Source organism: Cherax quadricarinatus, chromosome 56 (genome assembly GCF_038502225.1).
Source record: "Cherax quadricarinatus isolate ZL_2023a chromosome 56, ASM3850222v1, whole genome shotgun sequence".
NCBI classification, from domain to species: domain Eukaryota; kingdom Metazoa; phylum Arthropoda; class Malacostraca; order Decapoda; family Parastacidae; genus Cherax; species Cherax quadricarinatus.
The window spans coordinates 513,194-539,004 of record NC_091347.1 but is presented as its reverse complement, the minus strand read 5'-3'; the positions used below and the strand labels follow the sequence as shown (position 1 = coordinate 539,004).

At 38.9% G+C, this 25,811-nt stretch overlaps 2 protein-coding genes across 7 annotated transcripts in view; one reads left to right on the top strand and one right to left on the bottom strand.

The window, feature by feature from the left end:
- The window catches only part of vtd (RAD21 cohesin complex component verthandi), an 81,650-nt gene extending 69,782 nt beyond the window's left edge, over positions 1 to 11,868 (top strand). For all 4 annotated transcript variants that reach the window (XM_070097003.1, XM_070097004.1, XM_070097001.1 and 1 more), the window contains one exon: positions 9,845 to 11,868. In XM_070097003.1, coding sequence (XP_069953104.1) covers positions 9,845 to 9,970 — 126 coding nt within the window. In that variant the 3' untranslated portion in view covers positions 9,971 to 11,868. The remainder of the gene's footprint in view (positions 1 to 9,844) is intronic.
- The window catches only part of Grip84 (Gamma-tubulin ring protein 84), a 176,122-nt gene continuing 162,130 nt past the window's right edge, over positions 11,820 to 25,811 (bottom strand). For all 3 annotated transcript variants that reach the window (XM_070096997.1, XM_070096998.1, XM_070097000.1), the window contains one exon: positions 11,820 to 17,973. In XM_070096997.1, the coding sequence (XP_069953098.1) occupies positions 17,850 to 17,973 (124 nt within the window). In that variant the 3' untranslated portion in view covers positions 11,820 to 17,849. The remainder of the gene's footprint in view (positions 17,974 to 25,811) is intronic.

Genomic DNA, 25,811 nt, shown 5'->3' with positions numbered 1-25,811 from the left:
TTTCGCCTACACAGTAGGCTTCTTCAGTTGAGTACAGAAAAGTTGATAGAAGCAGAAGAGACTTGAAGATGATATAATCAGTCCATCACCCTTAAAGTTTTGAGGTGGTCAGTCCCTCAGTCTGGAGGGACTGGATTTGAGAGGGACCTGACGTCCCAACATCTGAGTTCTTACCTCTACTAGTGACCTACGTCTCACCTCTTGGCGCTATATAAGGCTCCATCCTGTCACTTCAACTCCATATTGTTTCAGACTACGGAACAATGCTCTTCTCCAGACTGAGGGACTGACCACCTCAAAACTTTCAGGGTGATGGACTGATTATATCATCTTCAAGTCTCTTCTGCTTCTATCAACTTTTCTGTACTCGACTGAAGAAGCCTACTGTGTAGGCGAAACGTTTCAAAATAAAGATACCTAACTGTTGCATATGTGTCTCACCTAACAACATGCAAGATTAGGTTGTTTAGTGGGCCTGAAGAAGATAAATTACGTGATATCAGTCACTAGTGAAATGGTTATCAAACAGGTAGACCGTTTGAAGCAAAATAAATTGCCCGGTCCTGATGAGCTTTTTTCAAGGGTTCTTAAGGAATGCAAAATGGAACTCTGTGAACCTTTAACTAACATTTTTAATTTATCTCTTCAAACAGGTGTAGTGTCTGATATGTGGAAGATGGCTAATGTAATTCCTGTTTTTAAAGCAGGAGACAAATCGTTACCGTCAAATTACTGCCCAATAAGCCTGTTATCAATTGTAGGCAAATTACTAGAGTCAATTATAGCTGATAATATAAGAAGCCATCTCGATAGGTATAATTTGATTAATGATACTCAACATGGATTCACCAAGGGTCGTTCCTGCCTAACTAATTTATTAACTTTCTTCAGTAAGGCTTTTGAGGCCGTTGATCATGATAAAGACTTCGATGTTGTTTATTTAGACTTTAGTAAGGCTTTTGATAGAGTACCACATCAGAGACTGTTGAAGAAAGTGGCAGCTTATGGCATTGGGGGAAAAGTGCTGTCATAGATCGAGTCATGGCTCACTAATAGGAAGCAGAGGGTGTGCATAAATGGGGTTAAATCTGAGTGGGGATCTGTAACAAGTGGTGTTCCACAGGGATCAGTTTTAGGCCCATTGTTGTTTATAATATATATAAATGACCTTGATGAGGGAATTACTAGTGAGATAAGCAGATTTGCTGATGTCACAAAGATAGGTAGGACAATCGATTCAGACGTTGATGTCTCGGAACTTCAGGAGGATTTAGACAAACTCAGTTCATGGTCAGAAAAGTGGCAGATGCAATTCAATGTAGATAAATGTAAAGTTCTAAAGCTCGGAAATGTTCATAACCCTAGCACCTACCAGCTTAATAATGTTGAACTTAGCCGTACAGAATGCGAAAAGGATTTGGGGGTTATGGTAAGCAGCAACCTTTACCAACACAGAAGTGCCTAAGCGTGTGTAATAAGGCGGATAAATTGCTGGGATTTATATGAAGATGTGTAAGCAACAGAAGTCCAGCGGTTATACTTCAGCTTTATACGTCATTAATAAGGCCTCACCTAGATTATGGAGCTCAGTTCTGGTCTTCATTTTACAGAATGGATATAAATTCGTTTGAAAACATTCAGCGACGAATGACAAAATTAATTCATTGCATTAGAAATCTTCCGTATGAAGAGAGATTGAAATCCCTTAAATTACATTCACTTGTAAGACGAAGAGTGAGGGGAGACATGATCGAAGTGTGTAAGTGGAAGATGGGTATTAACAAAGGGAATATAAATAATGTTTTGAGGATGTCCCTCCAGGACAGAACCCACAATAATGGATTCAAATTAGACAAGTTTAGATTTCGAAAGGATATAGGAAAGTATTGGTTTGGTAATAGGGTAGCTGATGAGTGGAACGGTCTGCCTAGTAGGGTGATCGAAGCTAAAACCTTGGGTAGTTTCAAATTTAGGTTGGATAAATACATGAGTGAGAGGGGCTGGATTTGAATCGGGCTTGCACATAGGATTATCAAAGCTTATTGCTTGTGTAGCAGTTATGCTGTTAGTGGGTTGGATTTGTGAAGGACCTGCCTAGTATGGGCCAACAGGCCTATTGCAGTGCTCCTCCTTTCTTATGTTCTTAACCCTTTGACTGTTTTGGTCGTATATATACGTCTTATGAGCCACCGTTTTGGACGTATATATACTCGTAAATTCTAGCGGCTTCAAATCAAGCAGGAGAAAGCTGGTAGGCCTGCGTATGAGAGAATAGGTCTGTGTGGTTAGTGTGCACCATTTAAAAAAAATCCTGCAGCACGCAGTGCATAATGAGAAAAAAAAAAAACTCCGTTTTTTTTTTAATTAAAGTGCCGACTTTGTGGTCTATTTTCGTATAGTATATTTATGGTTGTATTCTCCTTTTCTTGGTCTCATTTGATACAGTGGAGAAGATATAGAAATAGAGGTAATTTTGATTGGTTTTACTATGAAAAGAACCTTGAAATGGAGCTGAAAGTAGGGGAAATGTTTCATTTTTGCCGATGTTCAAAAGTAAACAAATGATGTCATTTTCCAATAAATGTCCAAGCAGCCATTCTAATATGCAGTCATGAATGGGTTGACATTATTTATACAATTATTACCATATTGCAGTAGTCTGCATAACAGTAAATCTTCTATTTTTTGTTTGAATAAAAATTCAAAATAGAAAGCAAGAGTAATATCGGAGGGGCCTGGAGACGTGACTCATGAACAAAGATAATGTTATTTTAGAGCCAGGAATGTCTGCATTGTTCATTCTGGACCCTATTTTGAAATTGTCATATGTTTTAATTTTCGTGAAATTGGCAAAAATGCAAACTTCTGACCACGTTATTGCGTAATTGAAATCGGTAAATGGGCAGTTTCTTGTACACAGTCGATAGAAAAACAGGAGTTCTAAAGAAATAGCTATGAATTTGGTCAACTTGGAACAATGGAATTAGCCAAAAATAGGGCTCAAAGTGGGCAAAATCGCCGATTCATAAATATCGCCGAGGTCGCTAACTTCACGAGAGTGTAATTCCATAATTTTTCCATCAAATTTCGTTCTTTTGGTGTCATTACAATCGGGAAAAGATTCTCTATCATTTCATAAGAAAAAAAATAATTTTGGGGGAAATTTTGCGACACCAGGATACACCTCAGGGGTTGCGACAATCAATGGGTTAAGATGACAGGTACCCGTCTTGCTGCTTCTACTTACACTGTCACACTACACATACATGTACACGTTCATTTATACACACACATCAGAGTTTTCTTTGATTTTATCTTAATAGTTCTTGTTTCTTATTACTTTCCCTTTTATATCCATGGGGAAGTAAGTTTATTCAGGTATACACAAATACAGTTATATAGATTATCATACATAGCAGCATGTGTGTAAAGTACCTAGGATAACCCAAAAAAGTCAAACAGAGTGACTCTTTCCTCCGTAAGTCATGTGTGTCGTAAAAGTCAGCTAAAATGCCAGGAACAATGGGCTAGTAACCCCTTTTTCTGTAAAGATTACTAAAAAGAATAAGAAGAAAATTGTCAAAGTGGGATGTCTGAATGTGCATGGATGTTGTGAAAATAATAAGAAAGAGATGAGTGTGGATGTTATGAATGAGAAGCAGCTCGATGTCCTGGCTTAAAGTGAAACAAAGCCGAAGGTGGTGGGAGAGTTTCAGTGGAGAGAAATAAATGGGATTAGGTCAGGGGTTTCAGTTATAGTTAGAGCTAAAAAAGGAGTAGCAGTAATGTTGAAGGATAAGCTATGGCAGGAAAAGAGGTAGTATAAATGAATTAATTCAAGGATTATGTGGGGTAAAATAAAGGTTGGCTGTGAAAAATGGGTTATAGTAAGCGTATATGCACCTGGAGAAGAGAGAAGTGTAGAGGAGAGAGAGAGAGAGAGATTTTGGGAAATGTTGAGTGAATGCATGGGCAGTTTTGAACCAAGTGTGAGAGTACTTGTGGTTGGGAATTTCAATGCTAAAGTGGGTAAAAATGTTGTGGAGGGAGTAGTAGGTAAATTTAGGGTGCCAGGGGTAAATGAAAATGGGGAGCCTTTAATTGAGCTTTGTGTAAAAAGAGGTTTGGTAATAAGTAATACATATTTTATGAAAAAGAGGATAAACAAACATGCAAGGTGTGATATAGCACGTAATGAAAGTATAGTTTGTTAGATTATGTATTGGTGGATAAAAGGTTGATGGGTAGGCTCCAGGATGTACATGTTTATAGAGGAGCAACTGATATACGAGATCATTATTTAGTTGTAGCTACAGTTAGAGTAAGAGGTAGATGGTACAAGAGGAAAATGGCAACAAGTAAGAGAGAGAGGTGAAAGTGTATAAACTAAGGGAGGAGGAAGTTTGGGTGAGATATAAGCAACTACTGGCAGAAAGGTGGTCTAGTGCAAGTATGAGTAGTGGGGAGGGGGGGTTGAAGAAGGTTGGAATAGTTTTAAAAAAGCAGTATTAGAATGTGGGGCATACGTTTGTGGTTATAGGAGGGTGGGTGCAGGAGGAAAGAGGAGTCATTGGTGGAATGATGAAGTAAAGGGTGTGATACAAGAGAAAAAGGTAGCTTATGAGAGGTTTTTACAAAGCAGAAGTGTTATAAGAAGAGCAGAGTATATGCAGAGTAAAAGAAAGGTGAAGAAAGTGGTGAGAGAGTGCAAAAGGAGAGCAGATGATAGAGTGGGAGAGGCACTTGTCAAGAAATTTTAATGAAATTAAGAAAAAAAATTGAAGTGAAACAAAGAAAGTCTAGGGAACAAATGGGTTTGTCAGTTAAAAACAGAGTAGGGGAGTTAGTAGATGGGAAGATAGAGGTATTGGGTAGATGGCGGGAATATTTTGGGGAACTTTTAAATGTCGACGAAGAAAGGGAGGTGGTAATTTCATGCACTGGTCAGGGAGGTATACCATCTTTTAGGTGTGAAGAAGAGCAGGATGCGAGTGTGGGGGAGGTGCGTGAGGCATTACGTACAATGGAAAGGGGTAAAGGAGCTGGAACTGACGGGATCATGACAAAAATGTTAAAACCGGGGGGGGGGGGGGGGGGGGGTATAATGTTAGAGTGGTTGTTATTTCTGTTTAATAAATGTATAGCCAGACTTGAGTCCTGGAAATGGGAAGTACAATGCCTGCACTCTAAAGGAGGGGTTTCGGGATATTAGCAGTTTGGAGGGATATGTTGTGCATCTTTATACGTGTATGCTTCTAAACTGTTGTGTTCTGAGCACCTCTGCAAAAACAGTGATTATGTGTGAGTGAGGTGAAAGTGTTGAATGATGATGAAAGTATTTTCTTTTTGGGGATTTTCTTTCTTTTTGGGTCACCCTGCCTCGGTGGGAGACGGCTGACTTGTTGAGGAAAAAAAAAAAGTATGAAAGAGGGGAAGGTACCTAGGGATTGGCAGAGAACATGTATAGTTCCTTTATATAAAGGGAAGAGGGACAAACGAGATTGTAAAAATTATAGAGGAATTAGTTTACTGAATATACCAGGAAAAGTGTACTGTAGAGTTAATATTGAAAGAATTAGAGGTAAGACAGAGTAGGATTTTGGATGAACAAGGAGGTTTTAGAGTGGGTAGGGGACGTGTAGATCAAGTGTTTACATTGAAGCATATATGTGAACAGTATTTAAATAAAGGTAGGGCAGTTTTTATTGCATTTATGGATTTAGAAAAGGCATATGATAGAGTGGATAGGGGAGCAATGTGGCTGATGTTGCAAGTATATGGAATAGGTAGTAAGTTATTAATGCTGTAAAGAGTTTTTATGAGGATAGTGAGGCTCAGGTTAGGGTGTGTAGTAGAGAGGGAGATTACTTCCCGGTAAAAGTAGGTCTTAGGGATGTGTAATGTCACCATGGTTGTTTAATATATTTATAGATGGGCTTGTAAAAGAAGTAAATGCTAGGGTGTTTGGGAGAGGGGTGGGATTAAATTATGGGGAATCAAATTCAAAATGGGAATTGACACAGTTACTTTTTGCTGATGATACTGTGCTTATGGGAGATTCTAAAGAAAAATTGCAAAGGTTAGTGGATGAGTTTGGGAATGTGTGTAAAGGTAGAAAGTTAAAAGTGAACGTAGATAAAAGTAAGGTGATGAGGGTATCAAATGATTTAGATAAAGAAGAATTGGATATCACATTGGAGAGGGAGGAAAGTGGAAGAAGCGAATATTTTCAGATGTTTTGGAGTTGATGTGTCAGCGGATGGGTTTATGAAGGATGAGGTTAATCATAGAATTGATGAAGGAAAAAAGGTGAGTGGTGCATTGAGGTATATGTGGAGACAAAAAACATTATCTATGGAGGCCAATAAGGGAATGTATGAAAGTACAGTGGACCCCCGGTTAACGATATTTTTTCACTCCAGAAGTATGTTCAAGTGCCAGTACTGACCGAATTTGTTCCCATAAGGAATATTGTGAAGTAGATAGTCCATTTCAGACCCCCCAAACATACACGTACAAACGCACTTACATAAATACACTTACATAATTGGTCGCATTCGGAGGTGATCGTTATGTGGGGGTCCACTGTATAGTGGTACCAACTCTCTTATATGGGGGTAAAGCTTGGGTTGTAAATGCAGCAGCGAGGAGGCAGTTGGAGGCAGTGGAGATGTCCTGTCTAAGGGCAGTGTGTGGTGTAAATATTATGCAGAAAATTTGGAGTGTGGAAATAGGAGATGGTGTGGAGTTGTTAAAAGTATTAGTCAGAGGGCTGAAGAAAGGTTGTTGAGGTGGTTTGGTCATTTAGAGAGAATGGATCAAAGTAGAATGACATGGAGAGTTTATAAATCTGTAGGGGAAGGAAGGCGGGGCAGGGGTCTTCCTCGAGAAGGTTGGAGGGATGGGGTAGGTTTTGTGGGCGAGGGGCTTGGACTTCCAGCAAGCGTGTGTGAATTTGTTAGATAGGAGTGAATGGAGACTAATGGTTTTTGGGACCTGACGAGCTGTTGGAGTCTGAGCAGGGTAATATTTATGAAGGGATTCAGGGAAACCAATTATTTTTATATAGCCGGACTTGAGTACTGGAAATGGGAAGTACAATGCCTGCACTCTTAAGGAGTGGTTTGAGATATTGGCAGTTTTTAGAGATATGTTATATATCTTTATATATGCTTTTAAACTGTTGTATCTGGGCACCTCTGCAAAAACAGTGATTATGTATGAGTGAGATGAAAGTGTTGAATGGTGATGAAAGTATTTTCTTTTTAGGGATTTTCTTTTTGGGTCACCCTGCCTTGGTGGGAGACGGCTGACTTGTTGAGATAAAAATTATATAAAATATGTAATAACTTTTAAAAACACTTAAAATTTTGGAGTTTCCAGACATAATGGAGAGATGCTGTGCTCAGGTAGAATGTAAACAAACCCGCTGGGGTGCAGTGACTGTATTAGAAAGTCAGGTGGAGGGAGCCATATAACAAGTTTTGGTCATAATTTGAAATGTCCGTTTTAGCAGAACACCGTAAAGTGATACACTGGAAAGTGGGGCCCTACTGTACACCCTTCTAGTACTGGGTGGGCCACAACCCCCCTGCCCTTAGAACAGCCTGAATTCTTTGTGGCATGGATTCAACTAGGTACTGGAAACATTCAGGAGGTACATCATTTTGTGAGAGTGAGGAAGAGCCAGAGGTGAGTATGAGGGAAGAATGAGTCAGTGGGTAGAATGAAAGGAGCTAAATAAAGCAACTGGGATAGGTGGCATCAGGGCAGAGCTGTTAAGAGCAGGTGGGGATAGTTTTGAATGGTTGGTGGATTTGTTCAGTATATGCATGGAAGGGAAAGGAAGGTACTTACAGGATTGGAAGAGTATGCATTGTTTTTTTGTATATGGGAAAAGATGATGAGAGTAAGAATTAGGGGCCTGCCAAGTTTTGGTATCAGCTATTTTTGATGGTATTAATATTGACTTAAAATTGAGTATTGGCATCTGCAAAAATTTTGGTATCATCCCACCCCTAGTAAGAATTATAGAGTAATAAGCCTGTTGAGTATTGGGTAATGTATGATGGAATTATTTATTGGAAAAAGTAGGGGCAATACAGAGAGTAGGATTGAAGAGGAATAAGGAGGTTGAAGGAAGTGTATACTAAGGAAGGAATTTTTTGTTTCATTTATGTATTTAGAAAGGGCATATGATAGGGTGGATAATGGAGCACTGGTAGATGTTACTGATGTATGGAATACTGTGGGTTGTAGGTTATTAACCCTTAAATGGTCCAAACGTATATATACGTTTTTTCAACATCTGAAAGTATGTAAAAAAATGTAGATCTTTTTTGTTTTACATTTGAAAAGGTGTAAAAAAAAACTTTTATCTACATTTTTTTTTTGTTACATTTGAAAATATGTAAAAAATAAAGTAAATCTACTTTTGTAGCACTACGAATTTGAACGTCGATTTGTTTGGACCGTTTAAGGGTTAAGAGGAATAGAGAGTTTATATATGGATATCATGGCTCATGGGGAAATGGAAGAGAATTTTTCCTCTGTAAGCCGTGTGTGTTGTAAGAGGTGACTGAAATGTCGGGAACAAGGGGCTAGTAACCCCTTCTACATTGTAAATTACTAAATTTAAAAAGAAAATTTTTTCGTTTTTCATTTTAGGTTACCCTGCCTCGGTGGGATGTGGCCAGTGTGTCGAGAGAGAAAATTGAGGCTCGATTATTTTTCAGTGAAAGCAAACCTTAAGAATGTGTGATGTCACCATGGCTATTTGACATATTTATAGATGGTTGTAAAAGGGGTGAATGCTAGGGTGTTGGAGATATGAGAGATGTCATAGGTAGTTAGTTTTTTTTTATGACAGTTTTTTTGGAAGATTCTGAAGAAACACTACAGAGGTTGGTAGATGAATTTGGGTAGGAATGTAAAGGAGGAAATTAAAAATGAACATAGCAAAGAGCAAAGTGATGAGAGTTACAAAAATAATAGGCAGTGAAGAACTGGATATCAGATTGGAGGAAGTAAATGTGTTTAGATATTTGGAATTGAAATTGTTGGTTGCTGGATCTGTGAAAGATGAGATCAACCATAGAATTGACACAATGTAAAAAGGTGGGTGGTGCAGTGAGGTATTTGTGGAGCTGAAGAACCTTTTCCATGGAGGTAAAAGGGAAAAATGTACCAGGGTATAGTGGTAAACCACTGTTGTTATACTAGTGTGAAGCATGGGTTTTAAACATTGCAGCCAGGAGGAAGTTGGAGGCAGTGGAGATGCCATGTTTGAGGGCAATGCATAGTGTAAATTTTATGCAAGGGATTCATAGTTTGGAGATTAGGAGATGTGGGGGGTTACAGAAAGTCCTATTCAAAGGGCAAAGGAATGGTTGTTGAGGTGGGTTTAACATAAAGGATGGAGCAAAATGGAATGACTAGGGGGGCATATAAATTGGGTAGAGCAAAGGAGGGATAGGGATTGTCCCAGGAAGGATTAGAGGGAAGGGGTAAGGGAGGCTTTGAGTGATAAGAGGGGGCTTGAATATCAAACAGGCTTTTGTGTGTGGTGTAGTGGATGCAAATGGTTTTTATGATTTGACATGCTGTTGAAGTAACATTAATGAAAGGATTTGAGGAATCTGGCTAGTCGGATTTGAGTCCTCAAGGAGGGGTAGACACAGTTGGGAAGGTTATCCGAGTTGTGATGTTGGCACGCTTCTGGCAAGACGGCGATGAAATGAATGACAGTGAAAGTGTTTTCTTATTTTGGGGTCACCCTGCCTTGGCAGGAGATGGTGTATGTGTAAATTTGTTATATTCTAATGCTAGTATTTTTATTCAACAGGTGGCACAGAAATTCTACACTATGTTGGTATTGAAGAAGTTGCAAGCTGTAGAACTTTCACAAGAAGGGCCCTTCACAGAAATGTTTATAAGTAAAGGTATTTTGTTTGAGAATGCTTCCCTGTAATTACAACCTGTGGTTCTTAAAATGTGTTGTATATTGTGCCTAAAAAGGACCAAGAAGCTATTGTAATATTGTGCCTGGAGAATTTTATGATATGAATGTTTATGCAATGTACCTGTTTTCATGAGAGATCCAATATAGAGACTGACTCATAAGAGAGGACTGTAGAATGTGAAGAAATTTTATGAACAGCTATTATTTATTTGGAGGGGGGGTTGTTGCATTCATCTTACTCTGCAGATAATGTTGTTAATGATATGCTTAATCAAGATTAAATACTGTAGTTATTCAATTTTCTAAATGGGGCAAAAGCTTAATTACATTTTATGCATGAGTATTTTCTCCTGACCTGAAATTTAAGATATTTGTGATAATTGTTGGAACATAAGTAAAGCAAATTTGTTAAAATGTAAAAAAAATGGATTTGGTAATTTTTACATATTGTATGTTCAATGCAATAATTATATTGTGAACTGGTCACAAAGCCTTGAATTTTGTATACTGTTATACAAAATATTTGTTTCTTATAGTATTGAGGTCAGTTGTGATCTATGAGGTATTTATCTGAAGTTACTAGCAAGCATGTTAAGGGTGATTATTTTAAAATATCCAAGCTTGATTTTTAAAAATACTGTTTTATTTAGCATTGTTTCATAGATATCTTTAAAATGTCAAGTCATTGTTTTGCTATATCTGATTATTTTCTAAATAGGTTTTCTTTATTTTTTAACTAAAAGAAAGTCTGGAATTAGAAACTAAAAAAAAAAAAAAAATGTCTGAATATTTTCCATATATTCTTGATGAATGGGTAATAATGATATTGATCTCTTGTTAACAAATTTTATATAGCCCATGCATTGGGAAACTACCATTTGTGGTATAGCTAAGTGACTTTAAGTTAATCCCCTTTAATTTTTTGTGCTGCAGGAATTTAAAGAAATTATTCTCTTTTAGTTTATAGGTCTGATTATAAACAATAGCTGACTGTGGCAGAGGATGTGGTTTTTGCTTTTGATAAAACACATTGTATTTAGTATTAAGATTGAACAGTTTGTTAACAAAATCATTAAAACGGATATGGCAAATGAGCAGAATGATATTACTCTTTACACTCTCAAAACTCTCTAATGTGCTGAAGGTGTTCTTCAGTCATTTGTTTTTGTTTTAAATAGCATATGCACTTCATCTTGCATGTCATGCGGTACATGCACAGACGATACAGAGCAAAGTGTGTAATGAAGTACAAATCACAGATATTGTTTCCTGTATGCATAGTAAAAGCAGATTTCTCACTAGCATTGCAGTTGAAGTAGCCTCTTGTCCATAATGTTAGATAAAGTTTATATTGAAAGACGAGGGCTTCTCTAAGTTGCTGGTTAGATATCTGGTAATACAATAGTTAAATTTATATTAAAATATGGAGGACTTTTCTCCTCTGCTGGTTAAATGTCTTTGAATATTAAGTGAGTATTATATACATGATTTTGTCATGGTGATTAATAGCATTGAGAGTGACTTTTGTATGTGTGTATAAGAGGATATGTATAAAGTATGAATGTATTGTAGAAACATCTTAATTTTTTTATTTTAGGTTGGAGGCTGTACAAAGACATGTCATTATTTAATCCTTTAAATACAGGATTGTGATTGCTCATTTTTACTGAATGAAATGGGTCTTTTTGATCATAATACTGTATAAGGATTTTTAATAGGCATTTTATGAGTGAGTGAGTGTAGCATAAGACAATGTATGGAGGAAAAAACCTGTTTTGTTGGCATATAAAAGTGGAAAATTTACAGTGCTTTATTTTTTAGTGTTATCAGCAGATTTGATGTAAAAAGTAAACAAAAATTCAGAGTATTTATAGAAAATTTTATTAAAAGTACACAAAATAATACTTCATAGGGCTTTTAATATAAATATCCTTTTCCACCATTCTTAGATTTTTTTTTTAGCAATGCATGCCTCCTCTCCTTCATTGGATAGTCATGGCTCTAGGGAAGCTATGGGCCATATTGGCTAGAATTTTCGATACTGACAGGAGAGAAGACACATACCTGAAAATACTTTCAAGAGCTGCTGTGGAACTTGGTGCACCATGCCCAGGCTTGAGGATGGAGAATATGAGAGAGACTACTATGGATCAGTACTGCAGGTAAAGTTTCTTGTACTAAAGGTCATTTAGAGCAGCAAGATAGAGAGGAAGATGTGGTCAAGACTGGAGTAAAGAGGCAGAGGTACTAAGGCTAAAAGATGTGTTTAAAAGTGGTACAATAAATCAGCCCAATGTTATAGAATGTACTAAAAATAAAACTGATTGGAGGGCAGAATGCATTAGAGATAATGTTAAAAATGTTAGTAAGCTTAATAAAGAATAATTTTATTGAAAGGTCTTGTACTGTCTGAACAAACTTAAGAATTCTTGTAGCTCTGGGCACAACTCTTGCGAGATAGCCAGTTGTATTTGATGGGATTAGTGTGTAGTAAGGAGAGTACTTTCCCACACAGATACCACTGATTTGAGGATGGACAGGAGCCAGATTATCATTTAATTAAAAACAGCTTAGCTGCTAACCTGGACCATTGATGCTGCTCAGAATGACCCTGCACACCAGACTGATCAGGAACCCAACTAAAGGTAACATTAGCTCTTTTTAAAAGTGTTATGGGGATGAGAATTATAGGCGTAGTTGACAAACCTGATTATCTCCTTTTCCTGATGGTGTATAACCCTATGAGTAAGAGCTTACTGTATATAATTATGGGACCTATTTGCACCAGCTGATGTGAATTAGCTGTTTTACCTGTTTTTCAACTATATGCTTCCTGATTGTAAAAGGGAGTTGTAAAAGAAGTTAATGCTAGGGTGTTGGGGAGAGAGGGTGGGACTAAATTATGGGGAATCAAATACAAAATGGGAGTTGGCACAGTTACATTTTGCTGATGATACTGTGCTTATGAGAGATTCTAAAGAAAAGTTGCAAAGGTTAGTGGACAACTTTGGGAGGGTGTGTAAAGGTAGAAAGTTGAAAGTGAACATAGATAAAGAGTAAGGTGATGAGGGTATCAAATGATTTAGATAAAGAAAAATTGGATATCACATTGGAGAGAGGGAGTATGGAAGAAGTGAATGTTTTCAGATATTTGGGAGTTGCCCTGTCAGGGGATAGGATTAACCATAAACTTGATGAAGAAAAAAGTGATATGTTAAGGTATATGTGGAGACAAAAAACGTTATCTATGGAGGCAAAGAAGGGAATGTATGAAAGTATAGTGGTACCAACTCTCTTATATGGGTGTGAAGCTTGGGTTGTAAATGCTGCAGCGAGGAGGCGGTTGGAGGCAGTGGAGATGTCCTGTCTAAGGGCAATGTGTGGTGTAAATATTATGCACAAAATTCGGAGTGTGGACATTAGGTGTGGAGTTAATAAAAGTATTAGTAAGAGGGGTTGTTGAGGTGGTTTGGTCATTTAGAGAGAATGGATCAAAGTAGAATGTGTAAGACAGAGAATAGGATAGCAGATGAACAAGGAGGGTTTAGGAAAGGAAGGGGGTGTGTGGACCAGGTGTTTACAGTGAAACATATAATTGAACAGTATTTAGATAAGGCTAAACAGGTTTTTGTGGCATTTATGGATTTGGAAAAGGCGTATGACAGAGTGGATAGGGGGGCAATGTGGCAGATGTTGCAGGTGTATGGTGTAGGAGGTAGGTTACTGAAAGCAGTGAAGAGTTTTTACGAGGATAGTGAGGCTCAAGTTAGAGTATGTAGAAAAGAGGGAAATTATTTCCCAGTAAAAGTAGGCCTTAGACAAGGATGTGTGATGTCAAAGTGGTTGTTTAATATATTTATAGATGGGGTTGTAAGAGAAGTAAATGCGAGGGTCTTGGCAAAAGGCGTGGAGTTAAAAGATAAAGAATCACACATAAAGTGGGATTTGTCACAATTGCTCTTTGCTGATGACACTGCTCTTGGGAGATTCTGAAGAGAAGTTGCAGAGGTTGGGGGATGAATCTGGTAGGGTATACAAAAGAAGAAAATTAAAAGTGAATACAGGAAAGAGTAAGGTTATGAGGATAACAAAAAGATTAGGTGATGAAAGATTGGATATCAGATTGGAGGGAGAGAGTATGGAGGAGGTGAATGAATTCGGATATTTGGGAGTGGACGTGTCAGCGGATGGGTCTATGAAAGATGAGGTGAATCATAGAATTGATGAGGGGAAAAGGGTGAGCGGTGCACTTAGGAGTCTGTGGAGACAAAGAACTTTGCCCTTGGAGGCAAAGAGGGGAATGTATGAGAGTATAGTTTTACCAACGCTCTTATATGGGTGTGAAGCATGGGTGATGAATGTTGCAGCGAGGAGAAGGCTGGAGGCAGTGGAGATGTCATATCTGAGGGCATTGTGTGGTGCGAATATACATGTAATGCAGAGAATTCGTAGTTTGGAAGTTAGGAGGAGGTGCGGGATTACCAAAACTGTTGTCCAGAGGGCTGAGGAAGGGTTGTTGAGGTGGTTTGACGTGCTGTTGGAGTGTGAGCAAAGTAACATTTATGAAGGGATTCAGGGAAACCGGCAGGCCGGACTTGAGTCCTGGAGATGGGAAGTACAGTGCCTGCACTCTGAAGGAGGGGTGTTAATGTTGCAGTTTAAAAACTGTAGTGTAAAGTACCCTTCTGGCAAGACAGTGATGGAGTGAATGATGGTGAAAGTTTTTCTTTTTCAGGCCACCCTGCCTTGGTGGGAATCGGCCAGTGTGATAATAAAAATGGCCCTCCAAGGAAAGGTAGGGGTTGTCTTGGTACTGGTAAAGGAAGCAGGCAAAGCAAGGGCTCCTGTGCCATATTAGGGAATCCACAGCACACACTGATGGCAGTGAGGGCAGGTGATCCGTAGTTACTACTCTATAGTCCCTAATTATCTACTTTCTCTACCCCTTGGTATTTTGTGTATCAATCATATCCTGTCTTGCTCTTCATTCCTCCAATAACAAGGTTTAGTTCTGGCATTCTTCATAGTTTGTTTCCCAATCTCTATGTATGCCTTTGCATTTTCTAAAGTTTCACTTCAAGTTTAACTATGAAGGTTCTACACTGGTGCTGCTTGCTTGAGAATAGGTCATATATGAGGTAGTGTGTTTTGAACATGGCTGTTTGTTCCTGAATGGGGACATGTTTGTGGTAATGATTATCCCAAGTTGTTCTTCATATTAGATGGTAATTTCTTCAGTTTTCTAACAATCTTCATGATATCTTGGAACCATTAATTCTTGTACAAATACTGCTTCCAATATTTTTCTTCACAGTACTGAAAATTTCCTTCACACCAGAGGCTTGCAAAATTTTGCAGCTAATTCTGTTTCAAAGATCACTTTTTTTTCTTATTCACTGTACATGTACAGCAGTGAATAAGTTACATGCCTGTCTTGGACTTGGACATGAATTATTACATTCACTGGAGAGAGAATTGGGTTCAATCCATAGGCCATTTCTTTTATGGCCTTTAAAATATGGCTCTCTCATACCTATAAGAAAATGATATATTTCTGCAAATAAATATGTGATCATAAGCACAGTTGAGGCAATGAGGGGTAGCTTGTTAACCTGGACCATGTAACTGCTGATGGAATACTCCTGTAGCAAATGTTATTTTAGTGGATGCTCATGTCTCCAGCATTTTTTTATATTGTATTGAGCCTGAAAAAACCTGGTACAACTACCTGGAAATCTCTGACCTGCTAAATACACCACTGAGGAAGTGAGCTGAGAATTATTATTATAATAAAAAAAGAAGCTCTAAACCACAAGAGTGAGCTGAGAAAATGTTAACCACAAACAAGGCAAACAAACAAGTTGCCACTTCAGCAACAGGAAAGCTCTAGTTAAAGCTGGTAGCAAATATTTACACATTTTAGATTGCTTTAGAAATGCAAGGGTGAATAAAAGCAGTAGAATTCAGTGTGACATTTTCTGGATAAGGTTAGGGTATAGTGGAATGGAGAGAGCTACAGCATCACAGGGCATTCAGGTCTAGTTTCCCAATGTAGAGCTGAACCACAGGAAGTAAGTTTAAGGATGTTGAACTTCATCCATAGTTGTCAATAGTTGATCCTGCAATAAACACCACCAAGTACCTAAATCACAGTAGTGTACAAGCACCCTCGCCGAAAATATGTTCTCAGTTTTGTATTTTCATACAATTTTACTAGCTCTTATTGTGGACTGATTTCATACACACAATATATTGTGCAAGGGGCTTGTACATTCAGAAAGTGTAAGTGTGTTAGATACAAGTGGAGGCAAATAGTTTTGGGGACCTGATAAGCTGTTGTTGTGTGAACAAGGTAACATTTTATAAAGGATTAAGGTAAACCAGTTAGCCAGACATGAGTCCTGGAGGTGGAAGTACAGCGCCTGTACTCTAAAGGAGGGGTGGGGATGTTTGTGTTTAGAAGGGCAGCTGATTATTATTATTATAATCAAAAAGAAGCGCTAAGCCACAAGGGTTATACAGCGCTGCAGGGTAGGGAAGGAAACGAGGGTATTGGGCGGCAGAAGGGGGGAGGGGCGATCAGTAGGTTCCAGAAAACAGCGGGGCAGGGGTAGAGGTAGAAAGGGCTGAAGGTATCATCAGAGTTTGTGAAGTAAGTCAGTTGTTGTCAATGAGAGAGTCCGGATGAAAAGTGGGTCCATCAGCGAGAAGGGAAGGTAAAGAGAGAGCAGCGGAGTGAAGATGCTGGAGAAGAAGGGCAGCTGAACTGAAATATTTACACACCTTTGGCAAGACAGTGATAGTGAATGATGGCAAAAGTTTTTCTTTTTTGGCCACCCTACCTCAGTGGGAGGCAGCCAGTGTTAAAAATAATTTAAACAGTCATAATTTTAATATTAAATTTATTTAAAATGGACAAACAGTTTATTGGGCTGTGGAACAATACATATAAATACATACCTCCTGTGGAATGACGTGCAAAAACTGCTGTATCAGCTTAAAAAAATCCAGTGGACACTATAAATCTAATCCAATAGGGAAGCTGATAATAAAATGTAAAAATTAACTTAAGAAAATCTTGTTCATAAGTCAGATAATAATATATATAAAAAAATAACTAGTTACTATTGTAGCTTCCTGCTTATGGATTGTCATTTTATGGATGACCAATATAGACACACTTCTTAAGTCATACTAAAAACCAGACTACATTCTGGCTCCTTATTTAATGTAATTCGCAAATTCTTCCTCATCACTGTATTAGTCAATACATTCATTGTCTCAAAATATGTAGTAAACTGAAAAGAAAACTCCATGTATCAGGGGGATTGCAATAAGTTAGGTAAGCATACACCAATGGAAAAGTGTGACCGTAAAATCTTGACATCCCCCTGCCCCCCCAGGAAACTGCTGCTCTTTCAGCCATGAGACTTTTTTTTTCACATCTTTAAACAAGCCTTTCATATTTCAATGCATAGAACCCAATTAAAGAATCCCGTGTAACTTACTAATAACTCTTGCAGCATGCTACAATGATGAATAAAGATATTATTATAATCAAAAAGAAGCGCTAAGCCACAAGGGCTATACAGCAATGAATAAAGATAATTTATATTTTCTCCATATTTGTGAAAGGATACTTGATATTTCTCTCGCTTCCACTTAAAGGATTTATTTACTCAGAGTTGATACTTGAACATGATCAAGGTACCCCACTCAGCTTACAATCATACTTGGCCCTATGAATGACCTACAGATTCACAATTAAGTGTTGCAAATTTATAGCTTTAAAATCCAACAGATTAAACCTATTACTATCTGCAGGCCCCTGAGGGTCAAGGCTATTTATTTAAATATACGTAAACAATGGTGCAAGCTTAATTACGTTCTACATATGCTGACTATCAAATTCAGCAGACACTGGGCCACTATTATAATCAAGTGATGTTTCTGGAGAAGTTGCCATTCGTAGATGTTCGTGCTTTTTGGCGTAGTACATGTTGAAGTCCAATCTGTAGGTAGGTAAACAAAACAATGTGAATTTACAGCAGTTCTTGTCATATTCACTAATACAAATTTACATACATTATTGGAGCTGTAGGTGTTACAAATTACTGCTTAACAATAGCTGTATAATAATTGGTATCTTCAGAGGAAAGATTAATCTTTAGGTCATGTGCTCCTCCCAATTATTATTATTATAATCAAGGGGGAAGCGCTAAACCCAGAGGATTATACAGCGCCTGGGGGGGGGGGGATGTGGAAGGCATTCAGGCTTAATTCAGGGAACTGGAGCACAGATCCATTCCCTAAATCAAGAGCCCCTCACTAACACAAGGAACCTTCCTTGAGGGGTGCTCCTCCCAAGAACACAGATGATCCTCGCTTTATGATGGTTCAACTGTAAGATAGTGATGCACATTCATCAAGAGGCCAAAACAATGCTGGGATATAAGGTATTCAAAGATTGTGTTATGCTGCTTTCAGGTGGAAATGTTGCAGGATATAAACTGAAGTCTTAATCTACCACTCTGAGAGCCCCAGAGCATTCAAGAATGTGAGCAAGCATATGCTTCCTGTCTTTTATTGTCTGTCTCATAAATATGCAAGATTACAGGTATGTCTTGCTACTTCTACTTACACTTAGGTCACACTACACATACTTGTACACGTTTATTTATACACACTCATCTGAGTTTTCTTTGATTTTATCTTAATAGTTCTTGGTCTTATTACTTTTCCTTTTATATCCATGGGGAAGTGGAATAAGAATCTTTCCTCCGTAAGCCATGCGTGTTGTAAAAGTCAACTAAAATGCCGGGAACAATGGGCTAGTAACCCCTTTTCCTGTAAAGATTACTAAAAAGAATAAGAAGAAGAAAATTGTCAAAGTGGGAAGTCTGAATGTGCGTGGATGTTGTGCTCAGATGATAAGAAAGGCGCTGAGATGATTGTGGATGTTATGAATGAGAAGAAGCTGGATGTCCTGGCTTTAAGTGAAACAAAGCTGAAGGGGGTGGGAGTTTTTCAATGGAGAGGAATAAATGGGATTAGGTCAGGGGTTTCAGACAGAGTTAGAGCTAAAGAAGGAGTAGCAATAATGTTGAATAAGCTATGGCAGGAAAAGAAGGACTATAAATGTATAAATTCAAGGATTATGTGGAGTAAAATAAAGATTGGATGTGAAAAGTGGGTCATAGTAAGCGTGTATGCACCTGGAGAAGAGAGAAGTGTAGAGGAGAGAGAGAGATTTTGGGAAATGTTGAGTGAATGCCTGGGTAGTTTTGAATCAAGTGTGAGAGTAATGGTAGTTGGGGATTAATGTGCTAAAGTGGGTAAAAATGTTATGGAGGGAGTAGTAGGTAAATTTGGTGTGCCAGGGGTAATTGTAAATGGGGAGCCTTTAATTGAGCTATGTGTAGAAAGAGATTTGGTAATAAGTAATACATATTTTATGAAAAGAGGATAAATCAATATACAAGATATGATGTAGCACGTAATGAAAGTAGTTTGTTAGATTTTGTATTGGTGGATAAAAGGTTGATGGGTAGGCTCCAGGATGTACATGTTTATAGAAGGGCAACTGATACATCGGATCATTATTTAGTTGTAGCTACAGTTAGAGTAAGAGGTAGATGGGAAAAGAGGAAGGTGGCAACAAGAGGGAGGTGAAATATAAGCGACTATTGGCAGAAAGGTGGGCTAGTGCAACGATGAGTAGTGCGGGGGTTGAAGAGGGTTGGAATAGTTTTAAAAATGCAGTATTAGAATGTGGGGTAGAAGTTTGTGGTTATAGGAGGGTGGGGGCAGGAGGAAAGAGGAGTGATTGGTGGAATGATGAAGTAAAGGGTGTGATAAAAGAGAAAAAGGTAGCTTATGAGAGGTTTTTACAAAGCAGAAGTGTTGTAAGAAGAGCAGAGTATATGGAGAGTAAAAGAAAGGTAAAGAAAGTTGTGAGAGAGTGCAAAAGGAGAGAAGATGATAGAGTGGGAGAGGCACTGTCAAGAAATTTTAATGAAAATAAGAAAGAATTTTGGAGTGAGTTAAACAAGTTGAGAAAGCCTAGGGAAAGTATGGGTTTGTCAGTTAAAAACAGAGCAGGGGAGTCAGTAGATGGGGAGAGGGGGGTATTAGGTAGATGGCGAGAATATTTTGAGGAACTTTTAAATGTTGAGGAAGAAAGGGAGGCGGTAATTTCATGCACTGGCCAGGGAGGTATACCATCTTTTAGGAGTGAAGAAGAGCAGAATGTAAGTGTGGGGAAGGTACGCGAGGCATTACGTAGAATGAAAGGGGGTAAAGCAGCTGGAACTGATGGGATCATGACAGAAATGTTAAAAGCAGGGGGGGATATAGTGTTGGAGTGGTTGGTACTTTTGTTTAATAAATGTATGAAAGAGGGGAAGGTACCTAGGGATTGGTGGAGAGCATGTATATAGTCCCTTTATATAAAGGGAAAGGGGACAAAAGAGATTGTAAAAATTATAGAGGAATAAGTTTACTGAGTATACCAGGAAAAGTGTACGGTAGGGTTATAATTGAAAGAATTAGAGGTAAGACAGAATGTAGGATGGCGGATGAGCAAGGAGGTTTCAGAGTGGGTAGGGGATGTGTAGATCAAGTGTTATTTAGATAAAGGTAGGGAAGTTTTCTAAATCCATAAATGCAAAAAAAAGGCATATGATAGTGAATAGAGGAGCAATGTGGCAGATGTTGCAAGTATATGGAAGAGGTGGTAAGTTACTAAATGCTGCAAAGAGTTTTTATGAGGATAGTGAGGCTCAGGTTAGGGTGTGTAGAAGAGAGGGAGACTACTTCCCGGTAAAAGTAGGTCTTAGACAGAGATGTGTAATGTCACCATGGTTATTATTATTATTTTTATCACACTGGCCGATTCCCACCAAGGCAGGGTGGCCCGAAAAAGAAAAACTTTCACCATCATTCACTCCATCACTGTCTTGCCAGAAGGGTGCTTTACACTACAGTTTTTAAACTGCAACATTAACACCCCTCCTTCAGAGTGCAGGCACTGTACTTCCCATCTCCAGGACTCAAGTCCGGCCTGCCGGTTTCCCTGAATCCCTTCATAAATGTTACTTTGCTCACACTCCAACAGCACGTCAAGTATTAAAAACCATTTGTCTCCATTCACTCCTATCAAACACGCTCACGCATGCCTGCTGGAAGTCCAAGCCCCTCGCACACAAAACCTCCTTTACCCCCTCCCTCCAACCCTTCCTAGGCCGACCCCTACCCCGCCTTCCTTCCACTACAGACTGATACACTCTTGAAGTCATTCTGTTTCGCTCCATTCTCTCTACATGTCCGAACCACCTCAACAACCCTTCCTCAGCCCTCTGGACAACAGTTTTGGTAATCCCGCACCTCCTCCTAACTTCCAAACTACGAATTCTCTGCATTATATTCACACCACACATTGCCCTCAGACATGACATCTCCACTGCCTCCAGCCTTCTCCTCGCTGCAACATTCATCACCCACGCTTCACACCCATATAAGAGCGTTGGTAAAACTATACTCTCATACATTCCCCTCTTTGCCTCCAAGGACAAACTTCTTTGTCTCCACAGACTCCTAAGTGCACCACTCACTCTTTTTCCCTCATCAATTCTATGATTCACCTCATCTTTCATAGACCCATCCGCTGACACGTCCACTCCCAAATATCTGAATACGTTCACCTCCTCCATACTCTATCCCTCCAATCTGATATTCAATCTTTCATCACCTAATCTTTTTGTTATCTTCATAACCTTACTCTTTCCTGTATTCACCTTTAATTTTCTTCTTTTGCACACCCTACCAAATTCATCCACCAATCTCTGCAGCTTCTCTTCAGAATCTCCCAAGAGCACAGTGTCATCAGCAAAGAGCAGCTGTGACAACTCCCACTTTGTGTGTGATTCTTTATCTTTTAACTCCACGCCTCTTGCCAAGACCCTCGCATTTACTTCTCTTACAACCCCATCTATAAATATATTAAACAACCACGGTGACATCACACATCCTTGTCTAAGGCCTACTTTTACTGGGAAAAAATTTCCCTCTTTCCTACATACTCTAACTTGAGCCTCACTATCCTCGTAAAAACTCTTCACTGCTTTCAGTAACCTACCTCCTACACCATACACTTGCAACATCTGCCACATTGCCCCCCTATCCACCATGTCATACGCCTTTTCCAAATCCATAAATGCCACAAAGACCTCTTTAGCCTTATCTAAATACTGTTCACTTATATGTTTCACTGTAAACACCTGGTCCACACACCCCCTACCTTTCCTAAAGCCTCCTTGTTCATCTGCTATCCTATTCTCCGTCTTACTCTTAATTCTTTCAATTATAACTCTACCATACACTTTACCAGGTACACTCAACAGACTTATCCCCCTATAATTTTTGCACTCTCTTTTATCCCCTTTGCCTTTATACAAAGGAACTATGCATGCTCTCTGCCAATCCCTAGGTACCTTACCCTCTTCCATACATTTATTAAATAATTGCACCAACCACTCCAAAACTATATCCCCACCTGCTTTTAACATTTCTATCTTTATCCCATCAATCCCGGCTGCCTTACCCCCTTTCATTTTACCTACTGCCTCACGAACTTTCCCCCACACTCACAACTGGCTCTTCCTCACTCCTACAAGATGTTATTCCTCCTTGCCCTATACACGAAATCACAGCTTCCCTATCTTCATCAACATTTAACAATTCCTCAAAATATTCCCTCCATCTTCCCAATACCTCTAACTCTCTATTTAATAACTCTCCTCTCCTATTTTTAACTGACAAATCCATTTGTTCTCTAGGCTTTCTTAACTTGTTAATCTCACTCCAAAACTTTTTCTTATTTTCAACAAAATTTGTTGATAACATCTCACCCACTCTCTCATTTGCTCTCTTTTTACATTGCTTCACCACTCTCTTAACCTCTCTCTTTTTCTCCATATACTCTTCCCTCCTTGCATCACTTCTACTATGTAAAAACTTCTCATATGCTAACTTTTTCTCCCGTACTACTCTCTTTACATCATCATTCCACCAATCGCTCCTCTTCCCTCCTGCACCCACTTTCCTGTAACCACAAACTTCTGCTGAACACTCTAACACTACATTTTTAAACCTACCCCATACCTCTTCAACCCCATTGCCTATGCTCTCATTAGCCCATCTATCCTCCAATAGCTGTTTATATCTTACCCTAACTGCCTCCTCTTTTAGTTTATAAACCTTCACCTCTCTCTTCCCTGATGCTTCTATTCTCCTTGTATCCCATCTACCTTTTACTCTCAGTGTAGCTACAACTAGAAAGTGATCTGATATATCTGTGGCCCCTCTATAAACATGTACATCCTGAAGTCTACTCAACAGTCTTTTATCTACCAATACATAATCCAACAAACTACTGTCATTTCGCCCTACATCATATCGTGTATACTTATTTATCCTCTTTTTCTTAAAATATGTATTACCTATAACTAAACCCCTTTCTATACAAAGTTCAATCAAAGGGCTCCCATTATCATTTACACCTGGCACCCCAAACTTACCTACCACACCCTCTCTAAAAGTTTCTCCTACTTTAGCATTCAGGTCCCCTACCACAATTACTCTCTCACTTGGTTCAAAGGCTCCTATACATTCACTTAACATCTCCCAAAATCTCTCTCTCTCCTCTGCATTCCTCTCTTCTCCAGGTGCATACACGCTTATTATGACCCACTTCTCGCATCCAACCTTTACTTTAATCCACATAATTCTTGAATTTACACATTCATATTCTCTTTTCTCCTTCCATAACTGATCATTTAACATTACTGCTACCCCTTCCTTTGCTCTAACTCTCTCAGATACTCCAGATTTAATCCCATTTATTTCCCCCCACTGAAACTCTCCTACCCCCTTCAGCTTTGTTTCGCTTAGAGCCAGGACATCCAACTTCTTTTCATTCATAACATCAGCAATCATCTGTTTCTTGTCATCCGCACTACATCCACGCACATTTAAGCATCCCAGTTTTATAAAGTTTTTCTTCTTCTCTTTTTTAGTAAAATGTATACAGGAGAAGGGGTTACTAGCCCATTGCTCCCGGCATTTTAGTCGCCTCATACGACACGCATGGCTTACGGAGGAAAGATTCTTTTCCACTTCCCCATGGACAATAGAAGAAATAAAAAAGAACAAGAGCTATTTAGAAAAAGGAGAAAAACCTAGATGTATGTATATATATATATATGCATGTGCGTGTCTGTGAAGTGTGACCAAAGTGTAAGTAGGAGTAGCAAGATATCCCTGTTATCTAGCGTGTTTATGAGACAGAAAAAGAAACCAGCAATCCTACCATCATGCAAAACAGTTACAGGTTTTTGTTTCACAGTCATCTGGCAGGACGGTAGTACTTCCCTGGGTGGTTGCTGTCTACCAACCTACTACCAAAAGTCCAACCTACTACCATGGTTGTTTACTATATTTATAGATGGGGTTGTAAAAGAAGTAATTGCTAGGGTGTTCGGGAGAGGGGTGGGATTAAATTATGGGGAATCAAATTCAAAATGGGAATTGACACAGTTACTTTTTGCTGATGATACTGTGCTTATGGGAGATTCTAAAGAAAAATTGCAAAGGTTAGTGGATGAGTTTGGGAATGTGTGTAAAGGTAGAAAGTTAAAAGTGAACATAGAAAAGAGTAAGGTGATGAGGGTATCAAATGATTTAGATAAAGAAAAATTGGATATCAAATTTGGGAGGAGAAGTATGGAAGAAGTGAATGTTTTCAGATACTTGGGAGTTGACGTGTCGGCGGATGGATTTATGAAGGATGAGGTTAATCATAGAATTGATGATGGAAAAAAGGTGAGTGGTGCGTTGAGGTATATGTGGAGTCAAAAAACGTTATCTATGGAGGCAAAGAAGGGAATGTATGAAAGTATAGTAGTACCAACACTCTTATATGGATGTGAAGCTTGGGTGGTAAATGCAGCAACGAGGAGACGGTTGGAGGCAGTGGAGATGTCCTGTCTAAGGGCAATGTGTGGTGTAAATATTATGCAGAAAATTCGGAGTGTGGAAATTAGGAAAAGGTGTGGAGTTAATAAAAGTATTAGTCAGATGGCAGAAGAGGGGTTGTTGAGGTGGTTTGGTCATTTAGAGAGAATGGTTCAAAGTAGAATGACATGGAAAGCATATAAATCTATAGGGGAAGGAAGGCGGGGTAGGGGTCGTCCTCGAAAGGGTTGGAGAGAGGGGTAAAGGAGGTTTTGTGGGCGAGGGGCTTGGACTTCCAGCAAGCATGCGTGAGCGTGTTAGATAGGAGAGAATGGAGATGAATGGTACTTGGGACCTGACGATCTGTTGGAGTGTGAGCAGGGTAATATTTAGTGAAGGGATTCAGGGAAACCGGTTATTTTCATATAGTCGGACTTGAGTCCTGGAAATGGGAAGTACAATGCCTGCACTTTGAAGGAGGGGTTTGGGATATTGGCGGTTTGGAGGGATATATTGTGTATCTTTATACGTATATGCTTCTAAACTATTGTATTCTGAGCACCTCTGCAAAAACAGTGACAATGTGTGAGTGTGGTGAAAGTGTTGAATGATGATGAAAGTATTTTCTTTCTTTTTTTTGGGTCACCCTGCCTCGGTGGGAAACGGCCGACTTGTTGAAAAAAAAAATCAAGAAAACCTGGATGACGTTAGCACTGAAGACTGATTTTTGAACTGTTTTATTCCCCAGGTGAAAGAATGTTGTTCTAAAAACAACATACCTTACATGTACTGTACCTGCATGATCCTTGGGTAATCAAATTAATGTACTGTAAAAACA